The sequence below is a fragment of the Apus apus genome, chromosome 10, assembly GCF_020740795.1.
Source record: "Apus apus isolate bApuApu2 chromosome 10, bApuApu2.pri.cur, whole genome shotgun sequence".
NCBI classification, from domain to species: domain Eukaryota; kingdom Metazoa; phylum Chordata; class Aves; order Apodiformes; family Apodidae; genus Apus; species Apus apus.
The window spans coordinates 15092689-15117331 of record NC_067291.1 but is presented as its reverse complement, the minus strand read 5'-3'; the positions used below and the strand labels follow the sequence as shown (position 1 = coordinate 15117331).

Below are 24643 nucleotides of genomic sequence, written 5' to 3'. Positions count from 1 at the left end.
ACACAAGCTTCAGCATCAGACAACAAAATTTTCACCACTGCTTTGAGACTCATAATTTGTGCTGGCAAAGAGGCAGATCCTGTGCCTTGGCCAGCCATGGGAAGACACAAGCCAAACACATCTCCAAGTGTCCTCAGTGCCAGCCCATAAACTGAGACAAAAACATCTGGTGGCTCCTTATGTACAATGAAATGGGCAGTCTTGGTTGAACTCCCAGAAGGGCCAAGACTGATGGCACAAGCTCGCTCCTGTTTGTGTCATCAAAGAGATACAAGAGTCTTCAGCCCTTGACATGGAAAACTCAGCACCTTGTAATTAATTTTGTGAACCTCAGTAGTAATACGTACTGCCCTCTGTATGTCTGCCATTTAAATTACAAGGAGATGGCTTTAAAGAGGCTGCTCTAGGAATGTACCTTACTAGGCTCTCCCAGCTGACTTTTTTAAACACACTACAGAAGGAAAACAACATGCTCAAAAAGTGAAATAATTTTTACTAGACAGCAGGCTCAGCAAATTCAAATTAAGCCAAAAGTCAGCTGCAAGAGTACACAGAGAGCAAGATGGAAACAGCTCCCACCCTCAATATGCTCTCACACAAAGTCATTTGTGTTGGGTTCAAGCTTTATTTACTCAGTTTATAGCAAATAAAAAACCCCACTATTAGCAGAAGGTTAAGGTAACTGGAGCAATTGCCGTAAAATAATGGAGCCCAAAGCAGTTCTGACTTTGTGCATACATACATTTAATTGAATACATCCATTTGCTACTGCCTTTCACAATTCAGCCTTCCTGCCTGCAGTGGGGAAGGTTATTCCCATTAATTGATTATTGTTACTGCTCTAATACACCCTGCACACTTGTTTGTTTTCATTTAATTTTCCAGGATATTACCACTAACACTGCAAAAGAGGACACGTGTAACCAAGCCAGCCCTGCTGACACAGAGCAAATGAGAACACAGATCTCTCCCCAAAGGGGAATAATTAGACAAGGCTGCAGGTTATCCATGGATGAGTGGGTTAGGCAAACGTAGTTATAACTGGGATATCCGCATGAAGCCATGCGATTTAATCTGATCACAGTCCATGGGGGAAGACAACCTAGTGAAGCTGATGGAAAGACACCTTTCAATAATGAAGAGGCATCACAGCACTCACCCTGACAACAGCACTCCTTTTAGTTTAGTGTTAATACTGTGTCTTTCTCAGCCCCTTGGAGGCTGTGGCAGAATGGAAAGGCTCTCCAAATCACCTGTAGGAGGATGCATTCATCAAACAAAACAATTACAAAATTCCATCAAGTCTTTAGGATAAGAATATTACATACTTATAAAACTGCATATAACAGAAAGGAGAAAAGCAGTTCTCTGGAAAAAAGTTCTCATGTTGCATGTGAACCACATGGAGGTGGACAAACTCACCAAGCAGCTCATGGGTAATAGGAGGGCAAACAGAGAAAATAAAACAGATAGGAACTCCACTAAGATCCACTATAAAAGACCTAGTAGAAGCAGGAAAGGGTTAAGGAAAGCACTAGGCTGGCAGAGCTCAGAGTGCATGAGCTCAGAGAAACATGTTCCAGCAAGAAGGGCTAATGTGAATCAAGTACCCATGCTGTCTGCAGACCACAAATGAGCACACAAGGAAGGCGTATGCCCAAATGGGAAAGGCTGTGAGGAGTGAAAGGGATAAGCAGCCAGGATAGGCAGAGCTGTATAGACTTCTCAAGTGGGTCCTGAAGACCTTCAAATCAATTAGCACGAATGGAGGGCCTCAAGAGGCTGGTGATATGACCTGTATGCTATAAACAAAAAGTTATTCTATTTACTATAGTTTAGAAATGTAGGTTCAAACATACACTGCAACAGATTTTGCAGAAATTCAGAAAGGGCAAGACTGAGCAAAATACATTCATCCTCCACACAAGAGACTTCTCAGCAGTCAGAGAAAAGGTTAGCAAGCAGCCACTGGAAAGCTGAGTGAATTTCTTAACAGAAGAAAAGAAAATAAATCACAGAACAAAAAAATATTCTACAGAATTGGGAAGGGACAGAAACAATGCATGTCTCATCACATTTCTATGGGTACCCAGGGTCCTCACCATCTTTACACAAAATCTGTCATGCTGTAGATATCAAGCTATGTACAAGAGAGAATATATTTTCAGTCTGAAAGTCAAACATCTGGAAAATCTCCTCTTTCAGCTCCAAAATATTCACGTTTCACAAAATTATGTGGTGTCCTCCAAGAAACAGAATTCTGAAAGCTTAAAAACAACAGGGAGACAATTGCTATTATGAAATATGCCTTTTTAAATATTCTTTTTAATATTTAATGATGAACTCTAATATATGTAATATCAGATACACAGTAGATGAATGCTTTCAAAATTCACAACTGCTTAGCTTACCAACATGAGCTTCCTAATAGATATCCAAGTATTATTTCTTTGTATTACCCCATACAAATGTTGAGTCAAACTCTGATGATTTCAGCATCTTATATGCTGATAACTTGCTATTAGATACTAGCACTCAGATTTAATTCTTGTCAGTTGAGAAAATGCTTCTGCTTCTCCAAAACACAATGGCTGCTGTCATTTTGACTGACGTAAGCTACCATAAGTGATTTTTCAAATGGACAAATTTATCCCTGGAGACAGCAAGATTCCAACTAGGGCATGTTTGTCTTCCTCTGTGACAAATCTGGAGTTGGTGCTTAAAGCAAACATGAAAACACCAGAAGCAAGAGTGAACATTTCTCTATGACTGTCATTGCAAAAAAAAAAAAAAAAAAAAAAAAGAGTGCTTCCATGCATTCCATGCAAAATAGCCCCACACCACCAAAAAGGTCAAAGTCAGCAGTGACAACACAGGGTCCCATCCCCCTTACTGTGTTAGTCCCAGTTGGGCAGATGTGAACAGAGAACACAATCCTGTCAAGTTCTCCTCTCACACCAAGGGTGACAGCTGGAACAACCATTTGATAAACCAAAACAAACAGAAAATCAGAGAGAAGCCTGGGAGATGAGACAGAAGAAAGCAGCTAAACAGACACATCCAGCAGTGGCAAGTTTTCTGTTTTTCTGTTCCTTCACCTTGCCACAAAGCAGGCCAAAACCAGCCCTGTTCTCTCAGCACACTACACTTGGGCACACCCTTGCACCACCAGTAACTCAGGAGCACCCATCACTCCCTCCTTGACTCAAGACTTGCCCCTTTGAGACTTCCTTGAAGTCATTCTTCCCATTAAAGCAGTTTCTGCAAGTCAACAAGGAAGCTGAAGTGGTAGGTCCTGAAAATGTGGGGAATACGTCCATCAAGACAACTTCAGCAAACTTAAAAGAGAATCTCCAACGCATTAAAGATCAACACAGCATTCTTCTGAATGAGCCACACAATCTGGCAGAGCTCCCTCCAACATCAACATCGATTTCCTCCATCAACAGGAGACAGAATAATAGCAACTTCCTCTATATAATGCAGTCCTTAATTGTCCCAGATCAAATACTGGCTCCCAGAGGCTATTCATTCTGCTCTATAAGTAACCACATCCTAGACAAGATCCAACAACTTTTATCAGTGAATATGAGATGCTGCAGGAAGCCCAGAAGGCGTGTATGGAGACTGATAACAATATTCATCTACCACATCACTGCACTGGCTCTAACTGAGCACACAAACCGCTGCTGAGAGCAACGTGGCTACTCCAGTGACCGGAAAACACTTGCAAGCTCTTGCTCATCTGAGAGGCAGCAAATCTATACAACTCCTGTCAGATCAGGTTTTTCCCCCCTGTATCAGCTCCACCATGCCTCTAGTCCCTCTCCTAATGACAAAGTTTTCATTGATTTCAACAGAACTCAGCAAGACCTAGCAGAAAATGAACTAAAGAGGGAAATGTCAAGTGAGTCATTAGTGAGTTGAGAAAGGAACTGTGTAATAAGTAGTCTTCAACATACTGTTCCTCCTTTAAAATAAACTATGCCACAAATTGAGGGAATCCTTCGACATTAGTGAAACTCCAGCAATAATGAGCCCTGCACATTGTACAGGAGGAATTCATCAACTCATTACACCAAATGCTGATAAATACTGAGGTAAAATTAACCTGCTTGTTTGGAAATCTCTAAATGGGAGTTTAGATATTAAACTGAGAGAGGAGCAAGCAAACCAAAATCAAAACAGACACTATTTCCCAACATCTAACACCTAAGAAAATTCCTTTACTTTTCATCTTTTGGCTGCTATTGACAATGTTATGACCTTTGTGTTGAGCAGGTGCTTGAATGCTGAAATGAGAGGAGAATGTATTTCCCATCATTAGCAGAAGCAGGCATGGTCCTGCTGTCTTTCTAATTCTTTCATGGCACAGATGTGTTTTCTTTGAACATCCTTTGGTGTGTTCTTCCATGCATGCATCTTTCTGATTTGATTTGCCCTCGGTTACCACAACACAACCCTTTTCCTAGGGCTGGTTACTACAGCAACAGAATCTGTTTGAGTTTGGTAGCAACAGATTGCAGGCATCAAGAATACACGATTAGCTGAAGAAACATGAAACTACATGTCAGCAGCCCATGCCACAAAGATATCTTCCTGTAATATCTCAACCCTGTCTCTCTAGTTATGAATCTCTGTGAATCCCCACATCCTTGGCAGAGCACAAGCCTGAGAAACCTCTACCTTCAAAGGATGCACAACAGTGGTGTCCTGCCCACCACCTCCTGTGTGCCTCTCATTGCAGAGAAACCACAACGAGCCAGATTTGACGGACTTTGTGGCCAAAGGTGCGTTATATTCCACAGATGTAATTACTTGCAGTAGCAGTTAAACCCAAAGTCTCAATTTAAATTCCATATGGAATCACATCCGCATTCCTCTGAACACACATATTAGTACTAAATATTATTTTTTTTAAAAGAAGGTTTGGAGGGGGTGGGGTGTGGTTGTGGTTGGAGGGATCTTCCTGTACTGTCATTTCACTGCAAAGAGGCTGTATGACATACTCAACTGAAATATTGTGCAATTCAAAAGAATAAAACAAAAGCAAGTGCATAGAGTTATTTTGATCTAATTCACTGCCTTGGGACACAAGAGGTTTTTATTGCAGCAGGTGAACAATTACTAGTATTTAGCTGTCAGGTGAGAGACTGCTTCTTTCCCCCCAGCTACAAAACAGCCCAAATTCAGCAGATCTGTACTTGATGTTAAGAATATACTGAAGACAGCATGGGCTGGTCAATCTGATCATTTCTCAGCCTCAACCAGCCACAATGGGAAGTTCAGCCAGACTATTGCCACTGGTATTAATTAGTTTCTATCCTGAGGGAACAACCTATGCCAGATTTGCTCCTAATTTAAACTGAGGGAACCTACCCAAAAACATTTTATCCGGTCACACACAGCGTAGCCCCTACTGAGTGAGCGTGCTATTATGAGAAAGCAAAGTGATATAAATATAGCACAGTGACAGTACACACTCTGCAGTTATTTCCTCTGCAAAACAGAGAAGAATGCTGTGGGTAAGCTGCTCAGCCAGCTTTCTGCTAAGGCCACTGAAAACTACGTTGATGACATCAACAAAAATAATCAGTTAAAGATAAATCTGAGCAAATAATTCCCAACCAACATTTTAAAACAAGGAATTTGACCTCATTTATCCTCATTCACAGAAGAGATTTTTTTTTTTCCTCCTCTGTAGTTTTTTTCCTGTTAACTTTTATTTTTGCTAGCCACACTGATTGCAGTGTGATGTAAGAATTAATCATCCCATATCTGGAAACCTACTTGTGGTGGATAGTCTGGGACAGGGCTGATATTAAACTTAATTGTTGGTATAGCTGATTGGTTGAGTGTGCATACACATGCACTCTTCTGCAACCCATAATTCATGTGTAGAAACTGTTATGATTTTCATAGCTGAAGCTAGTAAAGCAAACGACCCCAAAACGCTTGGGTCTTTTTTAAACTCTACATGTAGAAAGGAATATGGTTAGAAGCATATGTCTGAAGGAAAACATAATGAAGCAGCATATAGTAAGCAGAAATCACTTTTCTGGCAGTATTTTCTCAGCTAGAGTTGAACTGCCAACTTTAAAGAAGTTATTTTAGCATACAAGATGAATGTATCTCAAGAAAAAAAAAAAAATCACTTTTCCTAATCCTCCTCTCATGCACCCTCCTCAATCCTGTTCTCAGACATGAAATATTGCTTAAAAAATGCCCATTAAACAGACTGAACCAAGCTGCTGCTTCTCTATATGGTTATTTATAATAGATAATCTTAGAATCACTCTAATTCTAGATCATAATTTATGATGTTGGCAAAGTTGCTGCAGTGAATATAGTCTCATTACTCACCTTTGGGTTGTACAGTATTTTGTATCATCCTGCTTTAGCCAATGGATCTCTCACAAGCACTTACAGAACCAAGTGAAGGTGAGTAACAACCCAAGGCCAAAGTGAAATGCTGAGAGGCTATGATTTTATGGCCAGTTACAGGAAAACATGGGCACAGTTGGAGTATGTTGAAAAACCTCTTTAAGCTAAGTAGCAGTATGCCCAGGAATGCCATAGCACGCTATATAGTTCAATCTTTCCAACAGGCCTCTGTGCTGTCCCAAGGCACTAAACACCATCCAGAAAGTCAGCAGAACTGTTCAATGTTGCTGTCTATGGTTATACTTCAGCTGCCTTCAGTTATGCTTGAGAGCTTGATAAAAATGTCTTTGCAAGAAAACCCAACTACTAATGGGATCATTCATTCAGTTGTCAGTCGAGACAATAAAGAGGGATGACAGGACAAGTGCACAGAGTTTTGGTTACTAGAAACCACACTAACAAATGCAGAACAATCACATTAGTGGCAGCACACACCCCACTGATTTGCTGCATTGGAGCCATTTATCTAGTGGCACGTCCTGCAGAAAGAAGAATGAGCCAAACTGGTCAGTTTTTTCAAAGGACACCTTCACCCCCAACATCCTCTTCAAACCTGCTGGAGAGGAGACTACTGATGAAATCCATGAGCACTTTATCCCAATAACAGACATGTTTCATTGGGTAACTGAAGTCAAATTTCCTATCTTAAGCATCTGGAAGCATTTTGCAACATAATCACCACAATCATCCGTTCTACTTTGGGCTCACTATATCTCAAAATAGAGCCATCAGCTTCCGTGTCTCATTCCACTACAGGGATCACATTAACTGGGGTCCTGCCACATCATGCTGGGTCACAGCACCTTCTCCATAAGAAGAACTCGCCTTGCTAAAACATGATGGTGGTAGCAACAAGACAGGCATCTCCTCTCAGTCTCTTTATACTGCAATGATCACCCAGACACAGACAAATGCTTTGGTGCAGGAAAGGAACCCAGGGTATCTTTGGGAAAAAACATCGTCACGTATACCACTAGGAGATTCCTCAACTATAACTCAATCATAAGCCACCAATATCAGAATTTAAAGCAATGTGGGCAAACGCAACTGAAGTAGTGAGCATCTTCCTAATCATTCAGTAATAATCTCCATGGCTGTCAACTTTTACCATTGGTGCAATGAAAACAACTATCACTGTTTCCCTGCTGCTTACAACTACTTGGTGCAGAGAGCCAAGCCAAGTTACCTTCACAAGCACAGCAGCACATGAAGAGGCCTCAAGGCATTCCTCCCACTGGCAGCAAACAGATAAGACAAGAGCAAGATGTCAGCCTGCAAGGGAAGTCTTCAGTGAGAAGTTCAGAGAGCCTTACCTATGTACAGGGAGGAATCTTTCCGCCTCACGTGGTCATCAATGTAGGAAACTCCCAGGGGCTGGACAGGGGTAGCACCAATGCCCAGGAGAACCTGTGCTCCAATGAGCAGCAAGTACATCATGTTGGTAGCAGTCCTATTCCTGCAGATAAGGTCCGGGTCTGGTCCCTCATCACTGGTGGACCCGTTGGCAGCACACACATCCCTCCCTTCAGCCCCCCAGCGTATTTCTCCTGATTCATATTCATACTGGTGGGTCAGAAATTCAGGCAAGGCAGAAAGGAGGGCACCCAAGGCCATGACTATCCCTCCACATCCTATCAAGCGTGGCCGGTGTCCTCGGGCTCCGAAGTAGCTCACGAAGAGGATGAGAGCCAGGTTGCCAATCTCAAAGCTGCTGGCAATGACACCCACGTCAGCACTCTGGAGGTTGAATCGCCGCTCCAAGGTGGTTAAAACACTCACCTACAACAAAGAAATCCAGAGACAGTTACTGAAAGGGAATACAACCCTGTATTCTGTCCTCCCCATACGTCCTGCTAAAGCATAAATGTCCTTGACCTTCCCTTAGAGCCAAAGCCTACACATTAATGGCATCCAAATCACAGCATTTCAAAAGTTGACCTCCAAGCATGATCTGGCTATTCAAATACAGCCACATCAGAAGGTTCTAATACCAAGTGACATTTTGCAGCCTACCACCTGTCTGAGCACATGTTCACTTCCAAATTCCTGCATACATCAATGTATATTTTGGGTGCCTGCAGAGACCCATGACTCCGTGATTGGTTAGCCTCTCCCTAGGCTCCCTTTCTATTTGAATGTACAGCCTTCATGCTCCAAACACTGTCCCACAGAACCATGGCACAAACCACACCAAGCTTCACATCTTGCCAGGCACCCACTCTTTCTCTTGGAAATTAATTGCAATTAGCAAGCAGCAGAAAACTTTGCATGTACTTGACTCACACACGAGCAAAAGGCCATCAAGTTAGAGGCAGTGATGCAAAAACAGGCAATTTGGCCAGCATAGAAGGCTTGTATTGAAGCATAGAAATAAAATGCTGATCAAAAGGTATAAACTGTGGATTAGTTAATGTCTGGGATCATCACTTACAGAATAGTTTGGAGAAGACAGGCCAACTAAGGTTTACATAGAAGATTTAAATCCACCACAAAGAAGGGAAGATTTAACAAAAAGTGTTATTTAACACTAAGAAGAGAGAAGCACATGAATAGTCTTCAAATATTTAACATCGCTAGGAATAGGAATGACTTATTCTTTGTATTAAAAATGGGCAAGTCAAGAAGTGACAGGTTTAAACTGCAGCAGAAATTATTCAGGTTAAACACAAGGTGGGGAGAAACCAGACTTTTACCGATAAGGGTTGTGAAGCCCTGAAATATGCTGCCTGGAGAGGCTGCAGATGTCTTTAAAAGAGGATAGACCAGTATCTGTCAGGAACAACACAGGTATGACTGATCTTGCCATAGGGCAGGAAAATAAACCAGATCATCTCTTGAGACCTCTTCCAGTCTTGATTACATGGTGCAATGAAATACAATGTGGATTTTCTACAACAGTCAGAGCACTGAGCAGAGTATGAAGATGAAACATTAGGTACTTCACTTGCTGACATCCCTGCTCAAGGGAGAAACTCAGCACATTCTCATGTCTATGGCAGTGTCCCCCTCATACAGCAAAAAAATAACAAAAGAAATCTTTGACATGTCACAGAAATGCCAAAACATTTTACCCCGGATAAAAGACTATCTTGTTTTTCAGACTGCAAAAGATGAAGATATGCAAGGTTGTCCTAAAACAGGGAGGTTTCTCTATTAAAAAAAGTGACAATGACCCCAGAGGAGAAGGTAGCCCCTGGATAGAATAAAAATAGCCTCCCACTAGAGGCACTGAAAATCTTTGCTGATAAACCTCACAAAGCAGGAGCCAGTCTGACCAACTTTAAAGAATTCTGAGAGCAGCTCTTCTCAAGGGGTAGTTGGTTTCTCTTAGGGTACACCAGGGCACTGTTGGACAAAGACAGGCCCATCAGCAACGAAAGGAAAAAATGGAAACAACCCACTTCTGCTGCTTCGCGTAAGCAAAAGCTCCCAAATGTGACCCTGATAAATGTCCAAGTCAGATCTCCAAAAACTGGACTGTTTCCACAACATTTGAAAGTTCAGCCTTCATCCCATACAGGCAATTTTCATGTTGTACTACTCCTGTAATCCTCATTGAACATGGCAAAAATGCCCCTAAAAATCAAACCCTATGACTGAAGACAATTCAATACCAATAATTCTTTCCCACGCCAAAGCCAAGTGGAGATGTACACGCCAGAGAGTGAGGAGACCATCACTTCATCCGAAACACCAGGTGCAGGTACCTGTTGGGATGAAATGTCTCTGTGAGTCACCAGGGGAAATGGTGTCCTTTTGTGCAAGTGCACAGCATGGCCTGTTCCTGCTCCAGCAACTTCGGCCACGCTGCTTGGTGAGCACATCTATGAGCAATGTCACACTTCTCCATGAGAGCCACGGTGACAGACCTGAGCAGATGGGGACAGACACTGCTAGAAAACACTACATTGGCATTTCCAGAGCAAGGCACACCAAAATGGAGGGACATGGACAACATCCCATTGCCCCAGGCTGCCCCACCAGGTATTCAGGCAACAGAACTACATTTATCACCCATAACATGGGGCTGGTTTTATTGCAAGTTGTGATCTAACAGGGCTGGTGCAGTCAGACTGGTAAGGACTCCAGACTTCAACACCCCACAGCAAACACCAACAAACAGGCCTTGCTGTGGGAGCCCTCCTTCAAGCTGCCACCTTCAGCACATCCCCGAGGAACCTGGCTACAGCTGAGGTCCCATGAACACCAATTTCAGCAGAATGGGGAGTCTCTCCAAGATCAGCAAATAACTCAGAGCATGCAAAATCATGCCTATGGTGCTCATTTCTCAGCTGTACCTAGATAGATAGGAAACTCATAATTACTCACAACAGCTGTGTAAACCGAGGCACAGAGAGCCAAATATTAATGTGACAAGTACAGACAACAAAGTTAATTTGTGATGGAATAATTCAGGCTGGAAAACTGAAAGCCAATGCAAGTGATCTCCCAAGGCCAACCAGTAGTAACCAGCTTTGGAAGTCTCTTTTACATTTCAATCTGGCTGCCAAATTTTAAGCTTCTACTATACATATTTACAAGTGACTAGAAAGCAGGATGGCATTCAGAAACACTTGGGTGCCGCAACTCACAAGGGTCAGATTTTGGACAGTTGGATTTCAGATAAAAAACCTTCACCATGTCTAAGTTAATTGCACAGTGACAGGGAGTGTAAATCAGTCACAAACCTGGGAATTAAAACCAGAAGTCCCAATTCTCAGTCTGCACTTATTTCAGTGGGACTTCAGTTCCTTTCTTTTTGTAAAAGGCTAAACCCCTCACAATAGGGAAACAGAGTCTCATCATCTCCTAGCAGCTTCTTGCTTTGCCCTAGCGAAGAAACTGAAATAAAAGGAGGAGAAGAACAGAAAGAAAAATCCAACCCTCCTAATAAAAGCAGACAGGAGTTCTTATTCCTCTGGTCACACCACACTGCACTTCTCAGCCTGCTCCTTCTGACTGTAGCACTACCATCCACTGCTACCAGCTCTGCCTTTATTAAATGTGGTATGGGGTGCAGGGGTACCACAGTGAAAGAACAGCACCATCACATCAGCCTTGAGCATCCAGGGGAAAACAGCACCAAAGAACAAAGTGCTGACACCAGCACCAGCAGAGTAGCCTCCAAACACTGACAGTCATGGAGAAAAAAAAAAAATTAAAAAAAATCCCAAAATAAAAATAGGACTGGAAGATAAACTGTCAACATGCAGATTTTTAGCCAGAGAACACCAGGAACAACTGCCTTACATCAAGGGTGCCTGCAGCCCAGACCAAATTCTTGCTTTGACATTGCTGTGACCTTAATACACAGGTTGACTACAAAATCAGCATTAGCACAGCAATTCAAAACCGACCTCTGCCCATGGCTAGGATCATTCTTCCACTCTCCTCTATACCCCACCTTTATGGGGCTTCCCACACACACACGTGTGTAACCTGACTAAATACTTTTAGTTTGCATGCCAGATGCTCCCCATGCCCCCATAATTGTTAGACATAAGAACATAGTACTGCCCATATTTCCTTCCACAAGTCTGCTCCCGAGCAGATAAACGGCTCCTAGACACTAACTCTGCTTGTCCAGAGTTACATAAAACGGTGCAAAAGACAGGACAGCTCCCTGTAAAATACTGACGTCATGTGAAAAGGCTGCAAGGATTATAAGGAGTCCGCTGTGTGCTGAGACCAGGTTGAGCATTCAGGAGTGCAGCCCATGAGGATGTTGGTTTAATAGCAGGGACACACGGAATGGAGTGGTATGACAGCACAGTGGCTTCAGATGGACAACCTCCTGCTAAAACACAGTGGGAACCACCAGGAGCCCACGGTATTAGCTGTGAAGCTGCTAATTCCTGGCTCCTGTCAATTTCCACAGCTGTTTTACTAGTACTAGAAAGAATAGAAGAGAATATTCAGTTAAAAAAAAATGCTTCTAACCCAAGATGAAAACAGTTACCAGGAAGTTACTACTACAGATCTGCAAAATTCAAGCAGACAAGATACATGGGCCAAGTAGCTAGGAATGAGACATGCATGTGGTTTGACTCCAAAAAATTAGTGGTGTGTAACCACACAGTGGACTAGACAAGGCCAGAGGTAGAGACAGATTTGCAGTCACGGCACACACCAGTACTCACGATGTTGGAAACAGCTTCATATGGGTATGTGCCTGTGTTAAAAACAGCCATACCTTGCCTGTTACTCCTATGTCCTCATGTCTGTTCCACAGATCAGTTCTTAACAGGTCACTGAGGCTCTCACCAGCCAACTACTTTTAGCTGCAGCACTGCACACAGCCCTCAGCCGTGCCAGCCTCGCTGCCTTTTTCCATGTCTTGAGGTCTCCACCATCCCTTCTGTGAGGAACTGCCTTTCTGTCTCTGACTGCATCCTCTGTCTCCAGAGGGATCCCCATTTAATCCTCTCCAGACATCTCCCACCCAGTTTTTCAGAGCATCTCCACTAAGATTTAGCATTAGAAAAATCAACAGGACCATTTGTCTGTTGTTACTCCATAAATTCAAGCTCCTCCAGACTAAGTCTACGCCAGATCAGTCAACTGGTCCACAATAAACTAAATCAGGTTGGGCCTCTGTGCACCTTGCTCACACAGAAAGCAGGCTTGGGATCTAGAAAGACCATGTAACTCAGCCTTCTGCCCTTCTGTGAATACCACACCTGGCATACAGCAACAAGAAGTAATTACAACTTCTACCAGGATTGTACTATTTCCTCCTCTTGCAGAGCCATAGGAAGTCTGTACTCACTTGTTCATCTCAGGTGATTTCAAAGACTAACCTCAAAAGGACCTGGGCTAATGGGGCCTCCTAAGTCCACACTGAAACACTCTTCAATGATTGAAAAAGGAAAATTATCTCACATAATGCACCGAGTGATAAATGATCCACATAAAAAAAAACCCCACAAACCAAAACAAAACAAGAAAATAAATCAATCACCACCTTAAAATTCTCCAGCCGAAGCAACATTGCAAACCCTGTAACTAAATCCAAGGAAGCTTCTGCTATGCCATTCTGGACTTACTTAAATAATACATGCTCCCATTCATCATTCCTGACTGTCCCAGGCCCATACATCTTGGCCTTTCTGAAATGAGGTAAATTTGTTCTCTCTGTAGGCTGTTTATTTTATATTAATCCTCAGCCAAAATGCAATCTACAAACCTGCTTCACACTGTTGCCCCACTTTATCACTAAGAAATGAATTGAAGGCTGGGGGCACCATTATGGAGTCAGAAACACAATGCACTGCAAATGAATATCATATTGTTCGTATCTCCAATGATCAAGTCATATTCACCCACAGAGTCTACAGATAAGTTCATTGTATTAATAATACAGGATTATATATATAGAAAACACATTGACTTTATGCCTGAAGGGCCTTTTTAAAAGGCTTCTTTTTAATGTAAAATACATTTTCTCAGTTATGTGGTAAGAGATTGGACTTGAAGAGACATGTCTGCAGTGCTACAGGGTGTAAAATAATTGCCTGGCAACTCTGTTCCCAAAGGAAAACAAAAGCAAACCATTCTCCCACAGCCTCCATTACAGAGCTGGGAAACACAAGATTCCTCGAAGAGCCAAAGTGACCAGCCCAGACACAGAGCTACTGTTTCCACTCGCCTCCACCCACTTCTTCAGATGTCACCTTGTCCTCACTTCCAGCAGCCACATGGGATGAAGCAAAGGACATTGCAGAGTTGGAGGCAGGCTCTCCTCCCTGTGGAGCTGGTACCTGTGGGCTCAGCCTCCTCCCTGCCACCCACCCTCCCAGCTGACAGCACAGCCACCAGGCTCACGCTTCAGGCCCAAGGGAACAACACTGATCCTCTGCTCTGAATTTTTTCTGCTCTGCAGTTTCAGCACTGAGATGATCACTTATGGTTAAACCCAGTTTTTAAAAATGCAGACAGTTTCCTTGGCATTTTGTCCACTCCTTCCACCCTGGGAAGGGGCAACAAGCTTAATACAGATGGTTGGACTCGATGATACTTAAGGTCTTTTCCAATGAAGGCAGTTCTGTGAGTCTGTGGTTTTGTAATACCCTTTGCCCAGCCCTAGGCATCAGCATCCCTTGCTGCTCCCCACCCTGCTGAAATAGGGAGGGCATCAGGACCTCCCATCTGAGCCTGCTGATCACTTGTGTCAACACCATTCCTGGTCCAATAAAGTCAGTGCTTAAAACTTAAGAGATGTTCTCACCACAGATGCCAACACCCGTGCTGGATTTGGGCACGCAAACATAAGAGAAAGCAAAAAAAGGGTGATGATATGAACACATCCAAGCTGGCTCTCCTCAAAGTCTGGAAATCATCTCTGCATAGAAATTTGCATTCACATGACAGGGATAATAGATGCTGCAGCTGAACCACTGCTGAGAAGTAGGGTGTTATTAGCTTGGCTCTTGCTGCATGTGCCTGTGCTGTTTCTAGGCCAGCACTGGAAAATCTGTGAGTTACTGTACTGGTGCCACGAGGAGTTTGCAGCCCAGTTCTATGCCTCATTGGTGTGAAAAAATTATTTTATATTCTAGTGGTCAGCTCTGAGATTACTGACACAGTCCAAATTAAGCACACATTCAAGGTCAGGATTTTCAGTGGCTTGAGTATAAAGGGTATTACACAGTGCAGCAAGAAAAACAGCACATGGCACTTCTGGTCACAGCAAGACACATTTTTGGCAACCCCCCTTCTCTGACACCACAAAGAAAACTTTTCTGCCATCTCTTGTACCCCGCTGTGCATCTCCTCCCCATTTTCCAGTAGGAATATTGCAGCATCCCATGCCACTTGCCCTCAGTCAACGCAGAGCACAGAGCAAGCGTACCTGGGTAACCCCTAGCTGGGTTGTACTGCTATGCCACAGACACCCACAGCAATGCTCCATGCTCTTACATATTGCAAGCAGAGTACAGTGCAGTTGGCACCCACAGAAGATATCCTGTTTGCAGTTGATGCACCACTGCAAAGCCACAGTTTGCTTCAAAAGAGCTCAAAACTGAAAAAACATCATGTGTCTCGCAAAGTCAAGCAAGTATATTTTCCACTACTCTAGTGAAACTGGAATCCATACTGATCAAATACACAACACAAACACCTAACCACTGATCAAGACAATCACTGCAGCAAACAGCAGTGCAACTAGGCTGTCAGCATCTTCTCCATTTGCTTCTTAAAGATCCTGCATGGGACAGAATGGACTGACCCCTTTTCCCTGCCTCTCCTGGGGAAGAGCACTGTCCCATTTAGAAAGACATGAACAAAAGGATCATCAGGGGTGTGATTTGCAACCTACGCCCTCACACTCACCATGGAAAGTTAACATGAGTCACTGACAGCTGAGAATAGAGCCAGGTACAGAGCACCAGGCCACACTGAACTCCCTAGCAAAACTTGAAAGGCTTTTTCTCAGGCTATGAAACAGATGTGCAGCACGGCAGAGATGCATGTTTTTATAACCTTTTAAAGTCTCAACCTATGGTGACATTATCCCAAATGCAGGGTGAATGTCCACACAAGCCTTCTGCCTCCAAGCCTGCTGCTCAAGACACACCTCACCACATGAAGGCAGGTGACACTTCAATCACTGACAAAGTATCTACAGAAATACATCCAGTGCCAGAACACATCTGTAGCCTACACTGCTCTTTAGCAGCACATAAACAACAAGCTAGTGGACATTGCAATTCTTATTTATTTTTAAATGTCACGTCATTTTCACTGGCAGCAAAATAATGCATCATAAGTGTGCAAAGAAGCACAAACCTCTATCCTGTAACTGCATTTTTGTGTGCTTTAAAACCCGTAGCCCACAACAGCCCTGCAAGTACATTTCAAACCTGGAGGAGGAAGGGGCTTGTGAGCTGCTCAGCTCTGTCAAAGTAAACAGCCAAGGGAAAGCAGCTGGAGTGTATTTGACACCTTCAGAGATGGATCTCATATTTTTCCTGTGGCCAGCAAGGACGTGTACAAAGCCAGCTAAAGAGCAATTGAAATTGTATGTAACAACTTAAATGTAGGCTCTTACAGCATCAAAGGCACTCTTGGCCATATACAAGACTGGCAACAAGATTCATACATTGGCCTGGGACTGCAAGCAGGGCACAATTGCCCTGGGTTCACTTCCAGTGGAAAAGAAGAGATGAAACTCCTATCTCTGGAATACTCTGAACAGGAAAAAAAAAAACACACCTTCCTATGTACTCTCAAAGCACTGGAGAGGCAGGATGCTCATCTGTCACACTGTAAGACCCTCACTTCCCCACCTCCTCAAATCAATGAAAGTTTGCTTGTTTATCTAATAAAATACTTCCCAACACAACATGGCCTAAAGTTGTGCCAGGGGAGGTTTAGGTTTGATATTAGAAAGAATTTCTTTACTGAAAGAGTGATTAGACAGTGGAACAGGCTGCCCAAGGAGGTGGTGGAGTCACCATCCCTGCAGGTATTTAAGAGAAATATAGCTATAGTGCTTAGCAACATGATTTAAGCACTGATTGTGTAGATTAGGTTATGGTAGGGGGATTTAAGTTATGGTTGGACTAGATGATCTTCCGGGACAATTCCATGCAGGGTCAGGACTCTAGTGTTAAGGATCAAGGGTTAAGGGTCTAGGATTAAGGGTATAGATGAAATGGTCAAGGGTCTAGCTGATGTGGTGGTGTTAGGTCATAGGCTGGACTTGATGATCACAAAGGTCTTTTCCAGCCTTGGCAATTCTGTGATTCTGTGATAACACTTGTATGCCTGCAGAGAAGGCTTTCTACTATATAGCAGAAACCGTAACGCAAGCACGAGAAAACCTGTCACGTAAAGGACTTCATATTATCTTAATTTTATAATCAAGAACTGAATTCAGGGCTGAGGATTGCATCCAAGTTATGTCATGGTGTAGATCAAGAAGAGAGGCCTGTGGAGCTAGTTGCAAAGGCATTCCCAGCTGCCAGGCATGAACCCAGGCAGAAGTGACACAGGCAGGACACTTTGAAACAGCATTAATAAAAGTTGTGATGGAAGCTGAATTCAGTTTTCACGGCTGGAGGACAACGGTGATTATATAAAGGCTATATACTGAGAGAGGAGGTTTTCTGACAAGTCCTGCTACTTTTCTCCTCATCTGCTCTGGCTCTGCGGATATCTCTCATGCTCCATTCCCTACCCAGCAGCAAGGATGTCTGGCTACAGCAAATGGGAATTCAGCTTAGGGAGAAGTTAGAGGCATATCTCATCAACCAGTACATGAAATGCTTTAATTTAGTAATCCTTGGGAGGAAGGAAGTCATTTAAAAGGGAACCAACAAAATGACCACATTGTATTGTTGATCCACAGCACTTTGTATCAGCTTCTAAAAGAAACACCAAATTATTTTAAGCATCTTCAGGTGGAATTAGAGTGTCTCTAGCACCCAACTAGCAACACCTCAAGTTTGTCCCAAAGCCACGTGAGCTGCTTGCTTATCCCCATCTCACACTCTGCAGCCCACACAAGAGCTGTCCGTGTCATCCTGCTGATTTGCTAAGTAACACCCTCCTCCAAAGCTGCTCACAAACAACTCATTTCTCCTTCCACACTGTCTCTGTGCAGAGCCAAGGGCATGAACAGGAGCTGTGTGCCAGCTGCTGCCAAACTTCCCACTGAAGAATAGGGCAGGCTGGGAGGTGAGAGCAGCAGGGTCATGGTGTAAACAGACAAGCCAGAGCTTGAAGGTGATCTTAAATCTATTCCCTGCTGAGAACCTGGTTATTATCTGAACATTTCCTGTGTGAAGAATGGGGAGTGGAAGCCATTAAGGGCAGAGCTGCTACTTTTGTGCACTCAAGTTTGGCCGTTCTGAGTGCAACACAAGCCATGCAACTTTATATCCCACACTATCATATAATCTCCCCGTTTTGTCACTTCTCAAAAGTAACAAGCCCCTTTTCTCCTGAAGAGAAGGTGATTTAGAAGTGTCTTTTAAAGTAACACATTCAGGGAATAAAAAAATTCTTATAGTTAAAGAAAAATTAAATAGAAAATCTAGCTGGAACTTTGAGATAATTCATAATCTCACTTGTCTCAATGGATTCCCTGTAAAATGGAGATACAGGCAGTGGGATGTCCCTCCAGATGATGGGAGCTCTGTTCCTTGGGATTTACTACGAAGTGAGCTATCAAAAAGCCAATGAACAAATGCATCTGTTGTGGCTGAACACACAGATGGCTGAATTTCACCCCTGTGTCTGGAGGATTAACAATAACCCATGTCAGAGACAGGCACCAAACAGCAGCTGACAGGTTCGCCCCACTGTAGCATCACCAGACCCTGCAAAAATTCAATGAGGATATGCAAGGAAAACAGAAGTTACCACCCTGCCACTTACCCAGCAGAGTGTGACATAAGTGAAAGCACAGAGCTTCCCTGCTCCTGCAGCAGGGGCACACCAAATTCTGGGAAGAATACAACAGAGTGGGAATGGCTTTGCATTCAATGTTCAATGCCAAGCCAGATACACTGAGGAAGCAATTGGTTAGTGCCACCAACAGGAGCATTCTTTCTTTTCTCCTGTTACTTTCTCAACCTCCATTTTCTCTTAACCCTGATTTTGCAGGTGCATGAAGGACCAGCCAGGACAATAGGTGCACACGTGACTGCAGTATTCCCACCACCAGCAGGAATCTGTCACCTCCAGGTGCATTGCTCAATGCCGTGCTAAGCTTCACTGGGAGATACACAGCGAGCAAAGGGAAATGAAAGACATATGCATGAAACCAAGCAAGACAAAGCTCCTGATATCTCAGCAAAGTGGTCCATGCAGTCCCTGAGCATGGGTTTCTCAAACTGGGAGATGACACTAGTGGACCTGTGATGGAGAACAGGGATGAGTCCAGTCCAACTTGCATGGGGGGAGCTGGAAAACTGGCACCTGCATTGGCCTGTCTGCACTAACTGAAAGGGTTTGACTGGTGGAAGGATCATACAGTCTCACTACCTGCTATGCTAGATCTTTTGTCCTTTTTAACCCAAACATATTAAAGTTTTCCTTGCAGCTCCATGTCCATTTTCTTCCCACATACCCTCTGCATCAGCTTCAAATCTCATTTTCATCTCTTCCACAGTTCCTTCATGCGTCCTCTCAAGACAGCTTCTCCATGAATTTTCTTTTCCTTCTCTTCATACTCAGCTTCTCCCTGGTTCCTGCCTCCCCAAGGTACTAGTTATGATACAGATTATGAGGCAGGCATACAACATTTAGACTCTAAATCTGGCCTGCTTTAAATGAAGCAGGACACCACCGAAGCAGTCCACTGCAGTCAGTAATAGGGAAGGAACATTTTCAAAAGCACTTAAGTGGCTTTGAAATGAGATTTCCATTTTCAAAGAGACACTTGGAGTAAGCCACTTTTGTCAATGAGGGTATGGTTTAGAAAGCACCTTTGAAAAATAACTCAGACTCTTTAAAATCCAACACTACCAAAATGCAAATAAAGCAGCCCCGAATAGTCTTCTCCTGTGAGGGCTCAAAAAGCAAAAGGCTAGATGCTTCAACCCTGTGGTTTCAGGCAAGTGTGAAGGGATATCATTCAGCTGGCAACAAGGCTGCATCACAGCCCAGGGTGAAGGGAGAAGCCTCACCCATCAGCTACAGGTAGGATAACACAAAACTACCAGCCCCTGCATTTATTTAATTCAACATATAATGATAGCTGATAGAGACCTGGGTTCAGGATCCAAGCCAGGGTGCCTGTTGCATTTCAGTTACCATCCCTGTAACAGGTGAGTGCCCATCACCCCCGTCCATAAGATGTCCATGAAGCCAGCCAATACCACAGATAGCACATTTGCTGCTGGAGAAGGCCTGAGGAAGTCCATTCCAAAGCCAGGAAATGAGCCCAAACAACCCTGGTCTACATTTTCACTGGGGAATAGAAATAGTAGTTGTTCCTCAGCCAGCAAGTGTAACCCCATGGGCAAAGCCATCCTCTCCCAAGTCTGCCACATGCAAATGAAAACAGGTTTCTCTGGGCATGAACACTAGTCTTGACTGATGAAGGGAGTCAGTTTGGACATGATAGTTCTGGACAGCCAGCTGCAAAGTAAGAGCCTGGCTTGAAAACACTACCTACGTGTGGCAGGAACGTTCCTCTGCCCCTGCCAAGATGCCACCAACAACAGAATCTGCCTAGCCAGTACTGGCTCAGAGGAAACAAGTTGCTGTTCCCCCATCATTTCATTTCTCACTTGTGTGAGCAGTGGGGATGAGGGAGAGGGCAGGGAAATGCACAGTGACACAGACTCCTGGAAACGGTCCATGAACCTAATTTTTTGTGACGCTGTCTGGATACCAAAAGTTCCAAGGGTAATCAGGATGCTGAGAATCAAATTGGAAGTGTCTGAATCTACACACCAGGCACCACAGGGGGCAAATAAAGGAGAAAGCAAAGGTCATTTTAGTTTAAACTTGCATTTCCAGTGTTGCAAAGTTCTGTGCATCTTCTGGATGAAAACATGCCAGTTTCTCCTGCAACCCTCTGGTTTCATCAGTGCAGTGAAGGGAAAGAGAACTTTGCCTCCAGAATTATGTCTGAGTTATTACCCTGCTAACCAATTGCTCACTGGATACCTGCCCAGAGACAACAAAGATGCAGCTTCTTAATGTGGGAACATCTTGAAAATTCAGATAACGACAAGAGACCTTGGGCACTGTTCACAGATATACTTCTAGAGTTTGTAACTTGAAAAAGGCACAGGACTGATTCTAGAGGCTGCATCCAATATTTTGCGAGAGTCATTATACATAACTACAGTAATTCATTAGGGATCTATTTAAATAAGAAGGCAAAATAAAAATTCTGGCAAAAAGCTTGTCCAGCATTGAATTAAACTGCATGATTCCAATTGATAAAGGCCATCTCAGCTATGAAAGTCTACAACATAAACTCCAAATCTGAAACTTCTGCCTTCTCAGTAAGAGCTAGCACTGAGATTAAGAGCAACACAGCAGCCTTGATGCATCCTAATCCACAGAAAACACTGGACTTCTGTACAGGGCCAGCATCTGAGAAAGCTTGTACAGTTGAGCCAAATGACACAGCAAACCCACAAAGCTGTGCCTCTAGCACATGTTTGCTAGTGTGGCTTAACTTCAATAGCCATCAAATAACTCCCAAGATGGTTTTGGAATCTGTTCATTCACGGAGAGATTTGTCAATACAGAAGGGCCTCAATTGAGCAAATAAACTCTTGGAAGGAAATGGTTTATCTAGCTCCATGGAATACTTGACATCTTCCCTTTTCAGCTTTTGCTTTCAAGTTCTTCAAAGCTGGTAGGTTTGAATGCCAAAGACAACAGGGAAGCTCTTTAGTAACCCCAAGCCAACTCCCTTTGTATACATTTTTTAATAGTATTAAATACCACAGATGATAGCAAGAGAAGGAACAGACAACAAAACCCATCCTAGACTAGCACCATAGCTCTGTGACCCAAGGGCTCAAGCTAGCCATGTTGTTTTCTGATACCACCTTTTGATGACAGACATACAAACTTGGGGCCGAAGCACCAAACCTGGAGAACATGACACATATCAGGTTCCTGCAGGAGCACAATTGAGCTCCATGGGCACTCACTGCTCTGAGCACCTTGGACGAGATCGACTACAGGATCACCCAAACCGGCCGAGATTACAACGCTAACATCACCGGTCTTCACAAACAAGCACCCCTAGACAAGGCTTCCCTTCAGAGAGAGCTCCTGTCCCTCAGCCAGCAGCTGTGCTGACTTCAGACATAAGGACCTGCATTATAACTAGCCATAGGCAGCAGGAAACAAAGTGTGCATCTCATGCAGAGGCTGAAAGGCCCATTGTAATTAACTGCTCTCAGCCCTGTACGTTGAACAAGACAAAAACAAAACCCACAGTTTTCTTTTGCTGGTAAGCCCTAAAAATGCTGCCCACTGTTTCTCAGAAAGGACCTATACGCCCAGTGCTTGCTCTGGGCCCATCACACAAACCACAGTGCTTGGCATGGGCTCTAGGGAAGGTTAATTCCCACGATAATAACATTTTACAAACAACACCTGCAGGACAAAGAATATCCCCATATTTTAGTCTCACAGACACGTGTTTCTTGGGCTGAACCTGCTTGCTGTCTAGTGGCATACCACAAAAAAAAACAGTGACTGACCACCAACTGCAGACAGAAGCCAAGCACAAGGAAAACCATTTCTGCAATGCCAGCCAACATTCCTGCAAAGAGCACCTTGGTGTTCCAGCATTATTAATGATTTATTTTAGCTCATGGCTGAAGGTGGATGCTCTCCCAGCACAGTGAGCCTGGGAAGAACGGGTGGGATGGGGAAAAGGAGGTGTTTTTATTTTTGCCAAAATCTATTTTAATTAGCAATATTTCCCCCCCCCCTCCCCCATACAGGTCACATCTGTTGTGCCCCTGACAGTAATTGCTAGTCTTTCATCTCAACCCACAAGCTTTTTCACCTCATTTTCTGCCCCCACCTAGTTGATGAGGGGAGTGAAAGAGCAGCTGGGTGGGTGTCTGCCTGTGGTCCAAGGTTAACCCACCACAAGTAAGGTGGATACCCTTTAAGAGAGAAAAGTTAAAGCTTTAAGAACAACTTGGTGAAAAGAGCTTTACTAAACCAGGACAATTACAACTCTACCTGCAGCTCAGAGGAAAGATGAGAAGCAAACCATAGGATTGAACACTAATCTAAACTCAGGTTTTTCCTCTTTAAAAATCAAGAGCTAATTGCATTTTTTTCTGTTTTGTTTTGTTTTTGTTTTTTTTTTCCCAGTTACAGGGAAAAAAAGGATCAACCCCTAATTTGGCATCTCAGTACATCATGCAACACTCAAACTGTGTCACAATGAGAAGCAAGCATGTTTCTAGCAAATGGAAGTCATTAGCACAGCACAACAAGCAGCAGGACACCACTGGGGGCATTTCTCCTTCATATTTTTCAAAATAATCCTCTTTTAGAGGCTTCAAATACTGCCTCTCTTCTCCCTTGACATTTCTCTGTATAGACACATGTACATACAGGTCTGGTATTATTCAGTGATGCAGATTTGTCCTGCTACCGCATCAAGCAAGGTACACACTGGCCCTCCTGCAGCCTTTCAGATATTCCCTTCAAGCCAAAGTGTGAGGTTTGGCCCACACCCCAGCATCATAATGCTCCCAAGCAACTCTCTGGTCAACTGCTAATGATGTGCCAACTTGCATTTGCACAAAGCTGAGAAGTGCAAAGAGGTAACAGCTATTTCACATCCTCCTCAGAAATAAAACCCAAGAATCCCAAAACAACTTTTTGCACCTCTTCCTGTTGAAGTTCTACTGGAGAAAACAAAGACCATTTATTGTTTATTGGTGGATTGCAGTCCTATGAAGTTATGGTGTTTACTCACTCCCTGTTATCCCTTTGGAGAATTATAGGGATGAAACAACTCTGGAGCTACAGAAAACTCCATACTCTGTCCTGCCGTGGCAAACATGCCCATCCCTGGTACCCTCTGGCCACCCTGCAGTTGAAGATAGGTGCTCCCTGCCAGCTGAGGGCATGCAAAGCTCCATCTAATACAGGTTCCAAGCAGATTCCAGAGAAAATACTTTCTACCATGCACGAATTTATAGACTAATTCACCTGTTTTAGGAACACCAGTACCTGGCACCTTGACTGTTAAGCAATGCCACATTGTTTCGTTCAGTTCTTCAGGCATTAAATTGTTAAGTATCACCTTCAAATACACACACACACACTTGGAGGTTGTTCCTTAGCTACTGACCCAAAACAAACGCTGATTTCAAGTCAGCCAAAAAAAAAAAATCTAACTTCTAGTGGGAAAAGAAAATATATTACACAATTTAAAAAGTGAAAACTGAGACATTTCTTGAAAAGTTTCTGTGTTCCTCCATACCCACACCCACAGCACACAACTCTTGCCAAAGAGAAAAGCTTCCTCTCAGTTTCTTTGTGGTTGTGTTTGTAGTTGCTTTTTAACTAAAAATAACCAAACAAAACCAAAACTAAACAAAACAACCAACCAAACCAAAACAAAACCTAGAAAAAAATGTTGGATTCAGACACAAACATCAAAACACTAATAAAACCCAAATAAACCTGAAAGCAAAACTGACATAGTACTTTCAGAAAACATAATGCTGGATGAATTGTGAAG

The 24643-nt window shown here is 43.4% G+C and overlaps 1 protein-coding gene across 1 annotated transcript in view; it reads right to left on the bottom strand.

The window, feature by feature from the left end:
* Positions 1-24643, bottom strand: part of SLCO3A1 (solute carrier organic anion transporter family member 3A1) — a 139401-nt gene that overhangs the window by 106852 nt on the left and 7906 nt on the right. The window contains exon 2 of the mRNA XM_051628579.1: positions 7758-8223. Coding sequence (XP_051484539.1) covers positions 7758-8223 — 466 coding nt within the window. The remainder of the gene's footprint in view (positions 1-7757; positions 8224-24643) is intronic.